The sequence below is a fragment of the Antedon mediterranea genome, chromosome 8, assembly GCF_964355755.1.
Source record: "Antedon mediterranea chromosome 8, ecAntMedi1.1, whole genome shotgun sequence".
NCBI lineage: Eukaryota > Metazoa > Echinodermata > Crinoidea > Comatulida > Antedonidae > Antedon > Antedon mediterranea.
Window position 1 is genome coordinate 6,342,573 of NC_092677.1, and position 11,348 is coordinate 6,353,920.

The 11,348-nt window shown below is 34.7% G+C and overlaps 1 protein-coding gene and 1 long non-coding RNA gene across 4 annotated transcripts in view; one reads left to right on the forward strand and one right to left on the reverse strand.

Annotated features, from left to right (window-relative positions):
- Positions 1–8,559, forward strand: part of LOC140056213 (uncharacterized) — a 47,022-nt gene extending 38,463 nt beyond the window's left edge. Inside the window, exons 2-3 of the long non-coding RNA XR_011846738.1 lie at positions 7,393–7,458; positions 8,418–8,559. This is a non-coding gene — a long non-coding RNA (uncharacterized lncRNA). The remainder of the gene's footprint in view (positions 1–7,392; positions 7,459–8,417) is intronic.
- On the reverse strand, positions 78–10,005 carry LOC140056212 (uncharacterized). Of its 3 annotated transcripts, XM_072101508.1 has the most exons (3): positions 9,673–10,005; positions 6,148–6,200; positions 78–977 (listed from the first exon to the last, which is right to left on the reverse strand). In XM_072101508.1, the coding sequence occupies exon 3, from the start codon at positions 967–969 to the stop codon at positions 85–87; it is 885 nt and encodes a 294-aa protein (XP_071957609.1). In that variant the 5' UTR covers positions 970–977; positions 6,148–6,200; positions 9,673–10,005; the 3' UTR covers positions 78–84. The 3 variants fall into 3 exon arrangements, with proteins under 3 accessions (XP_071957609.1, XP_071957607.1, XP_071957608.1); XM_072101506.1 differs by lacking the exon at positions 6,148–6,200; XM_072101507.1 differs by lacking the exon at positions 9,673–10,005 and having other exon boundaries at positions 6,148–6,321.
- Between the last annotated feature and the right edge of the window lie 1,343 nt (positions 10,006–11,348).

An 11,348-nucleotide genomic window follows, 5' to 3' on the forward strand; every position in this document is an offset into this window, starting at 1 on the left:
GCCATAGTTAGCGCATGCAGACAAAGGTACCTTTAAAACATCAGTTTGAAAAAAAAGTAAGTGATAATCAGATACGACAGAACCTTAATTAATTTTAGCTCTCAGCTCGTACAATTGATTGTAGTAAGGAAAACTAGCTTCAATACAATGAATGACATCGTCTGTCATTTCAGATCTCAATGGCGCTTTTGTAGGTTTGCCAAAACCTTTACTTTCAAAAGCATTTTTGTGCCATTCTGCAATGCTGTTCCACTGTAAAATTTCTTTTGACGTTTTCCAGTGTTTAGTGACGTCATGTCCGCCATCCCAAGACAATAACTTATCCGTATACTCGATTCCAGCAAAGGCACAAAACTGACGTAATATGGATTCAGGGTTCTCTAAAAGATCGTCTGCGTCCATAATGAACGGTTTTGGTTCGATCCCTGTTTTCGTCAGGTGTTTGTACACGTGTAAGCTTTCTCCAAAAGCATAGTGTTCTGGTACTACTTCGTATTTTCCAACTTTTAATATTACCTCATCTGTCGTAAATTTATTAAGTAATTGTTTATATGACGGGAAAACCTTCTCAGGGTTGCGTATCAAAAATGCATGTTTGTAGCCCTTTGGCAGCATGTGCAGTGTTTCTGCATTTATTGCGTATGACATGTCCTTAACAAATATCACCCTTTTATCCGGATATTCGTCCTCTAACCTATCTTTAACGAATCCGAACGTTAAGTTCTCCGATTCCCACGGATTATCGCAGTTGACTACAGTGCAAGATGACACCTTGTTTATACTTAATTCTCTCATTTCTTTGATATCATCTGATGCGTCTTTTTGAAAAACAGGCCCCACGAGGTAAGCAGCTAAATATGGCTCATTTATGACTTGTACATCGTCTAGCTTGCCCATACATATTTCAAAAGCAGTGGATACACAGCGCGGAATGCACCAAAGGAATACGCGTGCTTGTTTTTCTTCCATTTCAATTTCTAAAAGAAAAAAGCGTTTAGGCATTAATTAATTTATATGACAATTAAACATTAATTTGATTTTGAAAAAATAAACCTTTTTAGTCGCGTGGACGCGACTCTATAGTTCACTATGTCGGTCGGTCGGTCTGTTGGTCTGTCTGTCGGTCCGGTATCACTATGCGTTTTAGCACGCGACTTATGGCTGTTGGCCTTGTTTTTACTATTTTTTCAATTAATGCGCCCTCTATAGTGCACATTTTAATGTGTACCATAGAGGGCGAATCAATTGTTATCAATATTATGATTTCTTTCTTTCTTTTATTTACCAACAAATATAAAGTATAAACATTGTAATATAAATAAAACATAATATATCAAGGGAAGGGCTAAATAATAGTAAAACTAATCAAGTTCAGCGCGCCCTTAAACATTGAAATATAAATAGTTATTATATAAACAAATTAGGGCTACCTTTCTAAAAATTAATATATATACTTGTACATAAACGCACTTTCTCTCAAATGTATAATTCTGTTTTAGAAATAAATATTTTAAACAAACAAATAATATTTTTATATTTCTTTTTTAAGTTTGCTTTTTGCTAAAACCTTAAATCATCTGGGATTTTCCACAGATTTGCACCAGAATACCTAATAGAATGACAATTAATATACGAGAAATATTTAGGAGTTGTCTCCGGAAATTTACCATGTAAACTATCATGAACAAATAAAGTAGGCATAGTTAAATACTGATACTGCTGATAAATATTTAAAATTTAAAGTTCTTTAAATAATAATGGTTGGTGCTAATATGTCAGAATAAGTCAATGTAATTGATGTAGGCCTAGGTAGGCCCATTGGTAGGCTAATCTTAAATGTAGTAGCTACAACGTGTAATCATGATCTATATACTCATCGTTGTCTACTTCTTGTGGGAATAATAATACAGTAATAGACAAGGCAGGTACATTTATGCTTCGTTTGCCTTGCGTCTATTCAAAACGAAACGAGCGCTAGAGAGTACTGTAGTAGAGTCAGTGGTGACGTATCGCAACTATACATAGCCAGCCAATCCCGGATCAGGGATCGCAGTTTTCCTTCAATTAGGCCAGGTGATTGGATGTGATGTGGATGACATAACCACTAGCCAATCACCAGGCACTACAATTTAAATATAATCACATCGATAATTAAGGAGATTTACGAAGAAACCACTGCTTAGCAATATATTAAAAATACGTTTGTTGTACTTGTGACACGATAAAAACATACATGGTGAAATGCGTAATTTAATATTCTATAGATTAACGTAATTTTTAATGACAGGAAGTGGAAGGCCAATATGACAATTCAAATATAAAAATTGCATATTATTTATTAATAATTCCAACTACTTTTAATTACCCCTTCTCCCCTTAAGGGACTATAGACTAGTGAGCATTAATAATTGATTATTTTATGCAATGTATCTTCAAAATAATCGAAGAACTTGAAATTCATATGCTAGCTACAGAGTTCTTTATTTCCAGCGATGATGACTTGACCTTAACTTTGCCAGTGACGTTGACCTCAGATCGTGAAATTAGGAGTCGGGTTGGTGAACATCAGTCCAAAATACGCAGAATTTTTTCCAAAATACGTCAAGTTGAGGGCGCTATACTAATCCAAAATACGCGAGTCTTTCCAAAATACGTCGACTTGAGGGCGCTATTCATTTTCCAAAATACGCGAATTGTCCAAAATACGTCAAGTTGAGGGCGCTATAAATTATCCCAAATACATGAATTGTCCAAAATACGTCAAATTGAGGGCGCTATTTATTTCCAAAATACGCGATTTGTCCAAAATACGTCAATTTGCAATTTGGGACCGCTAGTAATTTTCCAAAATACGTCAACTTGAGGGCGGCAAACTTTTTTTCCAAAATACGAGAGCCTTTCCAAATGTATCATATTGAGAGTGTAAGGTAAAATTACAGTTTAATGTAGTAAAAAAAAGTTTCTTGGAATAAAACAAACAAGTACATTTTAGTTATAAATGAAAGTATTAGAAGGCATAATTTTTTGTAAATAAAATGTCATAGAGTAGCCAATTATTATTTTTCAATGTAATCATTTATTACTGAAAAACAACAAATATATGCCAACATCAGTCAATAGACAGTGCCTATAATATACGTTAATAATGTCTGAACGATGTACGATTGCGTTGCCAGACGTAGCTAGTTTAAATGCGGCATAAAGCGGCTACAAAACCAGCATGTACGTATATAGTATTTAAGTATAGTCATAGGTATGTGTTATATATTTGGTGATCTACAAAATCGATATTTTTCCCGAGCTCGACAGACCAACATCGCTTTCAATTTAATGTACAGTACTTATGGTCTAATAAGTTACCTAATCTGAAATCTAACATAATAATTATTTCATATAATATATAATAATAAAAAGCATGGTATTGTGATTAAAATAATATCAATAATTAATTGGTTAGAAGAAGTAAAGGAGTTATTTAAATTGCGTATTTTGGAAAATGAATAGCGCTCTCAAGTTGACGTATTTTGGAAAATTACAAGTGGTTCCAAATTGACGTATTTTGGACAAATCGCGTATTTTGGAAAATGACTAGCGCCCTCAACTTGACGTATTTTGGACAATTCGCGTATTTTGGAAAATGAATAGCGCCCCCAAGTCGACGTATTTTCGAAAGACTCGCGTATTTTGGATTAGTATAGCGCCCTCAACTTGACGTATTTTGGAAAAAATTCTGCGTATTTTGGACTGAATTTCACCAACCCTATTGGAAATTAGGAAGTTTGAAGCGACCCCCGCCCCGTCCTTTTTGTTGTTGTAGATTGCTCGGATTTCTTCCCTGTTCAAGGTCCACTTTATTGATATTAATTACCCTTTTGACTCACGACAAAGGTCACAATCTCGCCGAAAATGGGTCATTGCACTCATGCAGCTAGCAGATGGATCTTTTTTGTTTAGGAAGTGTATTTGTCTCAATTGTTATAAGCCCTACCCTATTACCAACACAAGATCAAATTCCATTCCAACAAATAAAGTAAGGTCATGCAACTTACAGTAATGGAAATAACGCAAATAAAGAATATTAAACATTGTAAAGAAGTCATTGAAGCAAATGGATCATTAAAAGCAGTGAATTATTTTGTTGAAATAAAAAACTGAAGCCATGGTACTTTATTTAATTGTTTTGCATTCTGTATATAATATAACTAGCAATTATACCCGCCCCAGGGCGGGTTTCAAAATTAGTTTACAGCCTTCTCAGTACATAACACCCGACGCCAGTATCTGTCTATACTCGCCAACCTCCACCCCTCTTCAATAACACCCCATACTCTTTCTTAAAAACAAATTCTTCCCAGTGATGGACAAATTCAATTCAACCTAAGCTTCGAATTGAGAGGAATATGCATAGCTACGATGGGTCTAATAATGGTTGAAGTACGTTGTAAATTGTGTAAATGAATAGGTGTCATATTGGCTGATAATGAAAATATGTAATTTAGATACTGCGGTCCCCCAGCCTTCTTTCTCCTGTCACCACCCCAGCCACCATCAACAAACCTTAACTCTTCCCCTGGACAGTTCAAATTTAGTAACCTTTCCTAGTACAATCGCTAGTATTTTCGCTCCTCCTTCCCCTACAAACACACCCCAGATACACTGGGTGATGTGTTGAAAAGCCGGTTCCAGTACAAATTATGTTATTATCACTCCCAACCCATAATCCCTCAGTGGCAGTTTTCAAATGTAGTTTAAAACATTCCAAATACAGTTTCGGTCATGGTCATAGGCCTACATCCCCACCCCAAACTCCCATCCGCTTCCCAGGGATGATTAAATACTTTAACATTTTCCAACCACAATTCTGGTGTAAGCAAAATCCCCACTATCCCCTGAACCCAAACCCTATCTCCCAACCCCACTCTCTCACAATGGGCGTTTTTCCCTTGGAGGGAACACAGTAACAGTAAGCAACGTTTGTTCACACAGGAATGGATGTCTGTACTGAGACAATCCAAGAGACCGATACATAGCTGGATATGGTTAAAGTACTTTGCTAAATGTGTAAATGAATAGGTGTCATATTGGTTAATGAATAAAATATGTAAATCTATATACGCCTTGCTGAGGATAATTAAAATACTGTAAAACTTTTGTAGTATAATTTTACAATTCAATAGCCTACAACCCCGAGCCCTAGCAAAAAATGACATCACAAACCACCACACCACCCCGCCCCACCCCTCCCGCCCCTCCCACAAAAACCCCAGGAGTCGGGGGAATTTTTTTAAATGTAGTTTAAAACCTTCCGGGTACAATTGCCATCATTTTGATACCCCATACGTATGGTTACGTGCAGAAACAGAAATTTTTATAACGAACAAACATCGAAAGTGGGGGGTTTGACCACATTTTGGTCCCTAACTTGCATCCTAGGTGGCGGATGATGTTGAAATAAGCTTAGAACATTCCCGGTACAATTGCGGTCATTTTGATACCCCCATATGTAAGATTGTGTGCAGTAACAACATTTTGTATAACGAACAAACAAACAAACAAACAAACAGACAGACAAACAGACAAACTCTCTCACTTATAATATAGATATTGTAAGGGTTGCTCAGTTTCTGGGCAGCTACCTTGCAAATTAAACTAGATTATTATTTAATAGGCCTAGGCAGTAACTTAATCTTAATTCGCGTTGATATACAGGAAATAAAGCCGTGCAATCATATTTAAATACTGTAAAACGAAAGATAAAACAATTAAATGTGGGTAATTGAGATGAGCTGTAGCATGGTGGTTAACGTGATTGCTTCCAATCCCAAGGTACAGGGTTCAATCCTGACCTGTGTGTGGGTGTGTGTGTGTCAGGGATGTAACACATGGCTATTCAACTCCCCTCCCTAAACCCGGTTATGAAACTTGATGATGATGATTATCGTTACTCGCTGTTGGGTGCGTATGAAATAAAAAGAATGAAACATTCACATTACTTATTACAGCAGAACACTAATTATAAAAAAAGAATGCTGGTCTAAATAAACAAATAATATCAAAGTAAAGAACCAACATCGGAACATCCCCCACCTCTTGTAGGCCTACATTCAAATGAATACACAAGGTATATTATGCCTATATTGTACTTACTGTAGTAGATTGACTTGTGTCCGTGATGATCCCCCTTTATCTAACGAATGTACCTTAAACGAATACACCAGTACTGGAATAAATTGGGTTGGTGAAAACTGTCCATAATAGGTTACTTTTCTGTCCATAATAGGTTACTTTCTGTCCATAATAGGGACTAGAGGGCGCTGTTGTTTGTCCATAATAGGTAACTTTTCTGTCCATAATAGGTTACTTTCTGTCCATAATAGGGACTAGAGGGCGCTGTTGTTTCTCCATAATAGGTTACTTTTCTGTCCATAATAGGTTACTTTCTGTCCATAATAGGGACTAGAGGGCGCTGTTGTTTGTCCATAATAGGTAACTTTCATAATTGGCTGTCCAAAATAGGTGACTTTTTGTCCACAATAGGAGATTTTATTGGAGTAGTGCGCCATCCATTGTGTTGTCCATAATAGGTGATTTTGTTGGCGTACGTGTACGTTCGTAGTTTATTTCGCTAAAATACTGATTTGCTTTCTCTTCAGACTTCGAGGCGGCCTAGGCCTAGCTAGTATAGGAGGCCTAATTAGTATAATTATTTAAGTCTCTCGAGCCTCTAAGGGCCTAGGCTAGGCTTAGTCCTGTTAGTTAGACTACCTCAGGCCTACTACTACTAGCCTAGGCCTAGCTAGAGTCCATTTGTTATTGTCCACTAATGAAAATGTGAGCTTTTTTTTTCTAGGCCTAGCTTACAGCAGGGGGTACCTCCCTGCTACAGTAGGAATACAAATGACATGGGCTCCATATTAGGTAGATATGTTTCCTACTACAAACAACTAGGCCTATCCTCAGTTATCTATTTTTTTGTTTTTTTTTATTATTTTAATATGAATATTTTACAGACTAACATGCTATTTTACTCGTAACTCTATATGCCTAACCATGGCCTAACTGCAGGTCAGGTCTGGCGGACTAGTCACTATACAGTCTTTTAGTTTTACTAATACCACTGCCACCACCGCTACTACTATACTTTGAAGACCGAAATCAGCTACTAGCCTAGTCTACTAGACCTATTGGTAGTTTGTCTTCAAATCACAGACATCTAGATTGATAGATTGACCTATTTTTGTTTTTTATTATTTTGTGAATGAATGAGTCTTATCCAGACAGTTCGGACAGTAAGTAGGTTGGCAGTATAGTAGAACCAGAGCTATTGTTAAGGTTATTATGTCATCTATTTAAATCTCAATTGTGTTCTCATATTTTCTGCATGTATTACAGATTGTGTACAGTGTATCTTCTGATCAATGTTATAGTACAGTAGCATGGACATTTCTATTAACTAGGGTAAGTAACAGATAGTCCCAACCTACAATTGAAGAAAAATACTTTACATATAACCCACTAGACCTACATCTTTTAGGAGATTTTTCAATATGACCAAGATACTGTAAAATCCCAAGAAGAAGCCTATTTAGAAAAAGTATTTGTTTGCAAAAGTAATCTCGAAAAGAAGGATACAATTTAGTCAAACATTTTCAGAGAGACAAACTGAATATTATCAGTACCGTAGTAGAAAAACTTACTGACAATACATGAAAATTAATTTTTAACATTCTGATTTGAAATTTTCTATTCATTTGAATTGCTAAGAAATTAAAAGTAGATATTTCTTTTTTATTTCTATTCATTATAAACATTACAATCACTGTACAAAGAATAGATAAATCCACTAACAAATTCATGCAGAAACTATATAAAATTAATCAAATGTTATATTAAAGCATTCATTCAATAAAGCCTTTATCTTTAAAACATTTAATATCAGTTTTCATATAGTGAGTATTGGATCGTTATAGAACGATCGCTTGTATCACGCATGCGTAGAAAGGAAGAAACATTTGCATAATTAAAAAATGCTTTAAGTTAGTTGCAGCAAGTCATACGATAGGCGAAAGGTCGTCACTAGAAGGGTGATAGACAGCCATAATGTACAGATTGAATAAATGCACAAAGCTTATAAAAGGCTTTATATACAATTAGCAGGAGTTGTTGTTTACTTACGTATTGAGTTTTCCTGACGCACAAAGTATGGTAATAATTGACTCTGACAACTGGTATAAACTTAAATTTAGTAAAACAATCCTACATATCTTTTTTTTAAATGCAATAAAATATTTAAACATAACTGTGTCCCACCATACAACATGAAAATTTGTCTCAGCATTAAAAAGATTGAAGTTACTTGCATTATACAAAACTTAAACATTATTATAGTACTTAAATATTTCCTTTTTTTATTATAGGCATACAGATGTTTGATATTCTGCTCATATACAGTATGCTGCTGAAATGGAAAAGTACATCACTTCAACATAATAACTTTGATGATATCATCAATCAATAATTATAGTAATAAACATAATAATTATGGTGTATTTTATTTATCTTTGCTATTTTTTAAATTGTAGTTTAACCATGTTTTTACACTTTGAAAATTAATACAATTCAGTATTTTTTAATGTGATTTAGATTTTGAATAAACTGTTCTGAATACAGAACAAAGGTGTTGATTGTACACTGCGTGTATGTAAACTTGTCTATTTCTTATTATTAAACATTAAAATTGATTCATTTAATTAAACAACAATATAATAAATGGATGAGAAGTGCTGCTGTTGATCCACTTCAGACTGGGATGATTTGTCATTGAGCAATGTGGATCCAGGATTTTGAAATAGGGGAGGACCTAAAATGATGAAATGAAGTGCTGAACTGTGATGTCTTTTTCACTATTAAATTGATAAAGTTGATTTTTATTATTACTGTTAACAAAACAAAATAAAGTCCAAAGAAAAACAAAATACAACTATTACATTGAAACACCAATGCATTAAAAATAACAGTTTACATTTTCATTATCTTAAAAAAATAAAACTTCTTCAATATTAGAGCATTATTATAATATGGGGTATTTTTTATTTTTGTAAAAGAACAGGTGGGTTGGGTGATTTATTTAAACTTGCAATAGTATGGTAAGTTGCGTAATGTCTGTCCGTACTAACATTCAAAACCTAAAATGAAGTTGAAATTAAATTATTTGTTGTTGAATAAATCTCACATTTCATTTAGTGGACAATAACAAATGGACTAGGCTATTAGTACTAGTAAGGCCTATAGAGGTAGCCTAACTAACAGGACTAGCCTAGGCCTAGGCTAGAGAGACAATAATAAATATAGTTATACTAATTAGGCCTCCTAGGTAGCCTCGAAGTCTGAACAGAAAACAAATTAGTACTCGCGAAATAAACTACGTACGTACGAGGGATAAAATCACCTATTATGGACAACACAATGGATGGCGCACTACTCCAATAAAATCTCCTATTGTGGACAAAAAGTCACCTATTTTGGACAGCCAATTATGAAAGTTACCTATTATGGACAAACAACAGCGCCCTCTAGTCCCTATTATGGACAGAAAGTAACCTATTATGGACAGAAAAGTAACCTATTATGGACAGATTTTACCAACCCCGCTCACTGGAATACAATACTCACGTTGCATATTATAATACAGTGTACGTGATGAAACACATCACCGAGTTCTGATCTGATGTTCTAATCTCAAAAGAAGCTATTATATACCATAGAATGCATCTGCTTCGTCAACAATATAGTTAACATACTTACAAACAATAGTAGCATGTATTGTATGTATGTATGTATGCATTGGCAGTTTGCCAACGAATGTTTGTACTAAACTTTTCGTAGGTTATGCAGAACATGAATTATTCATTAGTCATACTCCGCTACCTTATTGAATATGCATTAGGCGTGACGTAATAACTGATCTGACTACAATTTGCTAATACAAACGCTGAATATAATTAAGTACTGAATTAATCATTTATGATTCCTGCATTGTTTAGTACGAGAACAAAATTCGCGGACGGGCACCTTCGAATTATTCGATTCATTGGGACTTTTTTGTAACCTTACAACAACACAACTAAATGTGTTATTTTAAACCGTATTTTAATATGAGGTTCTCCAAGCTAAATAATAATAATATTTTTGAAGAATCAGTCGGCCTTCTGAAATAGAAATTGAACTCCAAATAACTAAAATGATATAGTGTAAACGAAATAATTTATTTAGTTTAATTATACTGCATTGATTGAAGATTGTTAACTAATCGATATTATATTATTCCCGCCTAGACTGTATGTTGTAGTTGTCGTATTTAGTAATGTACCTTTTGTATTTGTTAGGCTTCTATATGATCAATTGAAAGGAAAAACGGTAATGTTACCTTATTAGGTTTCCAAAAACGACAGCTCGATGAATTACTAAACTTTTAAGTCGTATTTTGTTTTAAAAAACGGAGGCATAAAGTCGTACCTTAATGACATTTACACAGTAGGTTCAGAGTACTTTATATAGATAGCTTCTTTATGTTTTGTCAAGTATAGGTTCTAGACGGAGTTGTGACTTAATATTAGTAACAATAAGATAACTATTTTGGCACATATGGTGTTTCATACGTATACTACTTGAGCTCGTCAGATAAAATCGAAACACCGACTGGTGAACAACACTTGGGCAAGTCTATGTTTCCATCGTGACTGAAATTTAAGGAGAAAATTATACTATTATGCAGTTTATCCACCAACCGAGTCAATTTTTTCCTCGAATGCAACCAAGTGTGACAATACGCCGTTAGCGCATGTAGACAAAGGTACGTAACCTTTATAGCAGGGGCGCTTTATTATAGCATCAGTTTGAAAAAAAAAAAGTCAATGATAATCATAATAATTATACGACAGAACCTTAGTTAATTTTAGCCCTAAGCTCGTAAAATTGATTGTAGTATGGAAAACTAGCTTCAATACAATGAATGACATCGTCTGTCTTATCAGATCTCGATGGCGCTTTTTTAGGTTTAGGTTAGGTGGTACTACTTCATATCTGCCAACTTTTAATATTACCTCATCTGTCGTAAATTTATTAAGTAATTGTTTATATGACGAGAAAACCTTCTCAGGGTTGCGTATCAAAAAAGCATGTTTGTAACCCTTCGGCAGCATGTGCAGTGTTTCTGCATTTATTGCGTATGACATGTCCTTAACAAATGTCACTCTTTTATCCGGATATTCGTCCTCTAACCTATCATCTTTAACGAATCCGAACGTTAAGTTCTCCGATTCCCATGGATTGTCGCAGTTGACTACAGT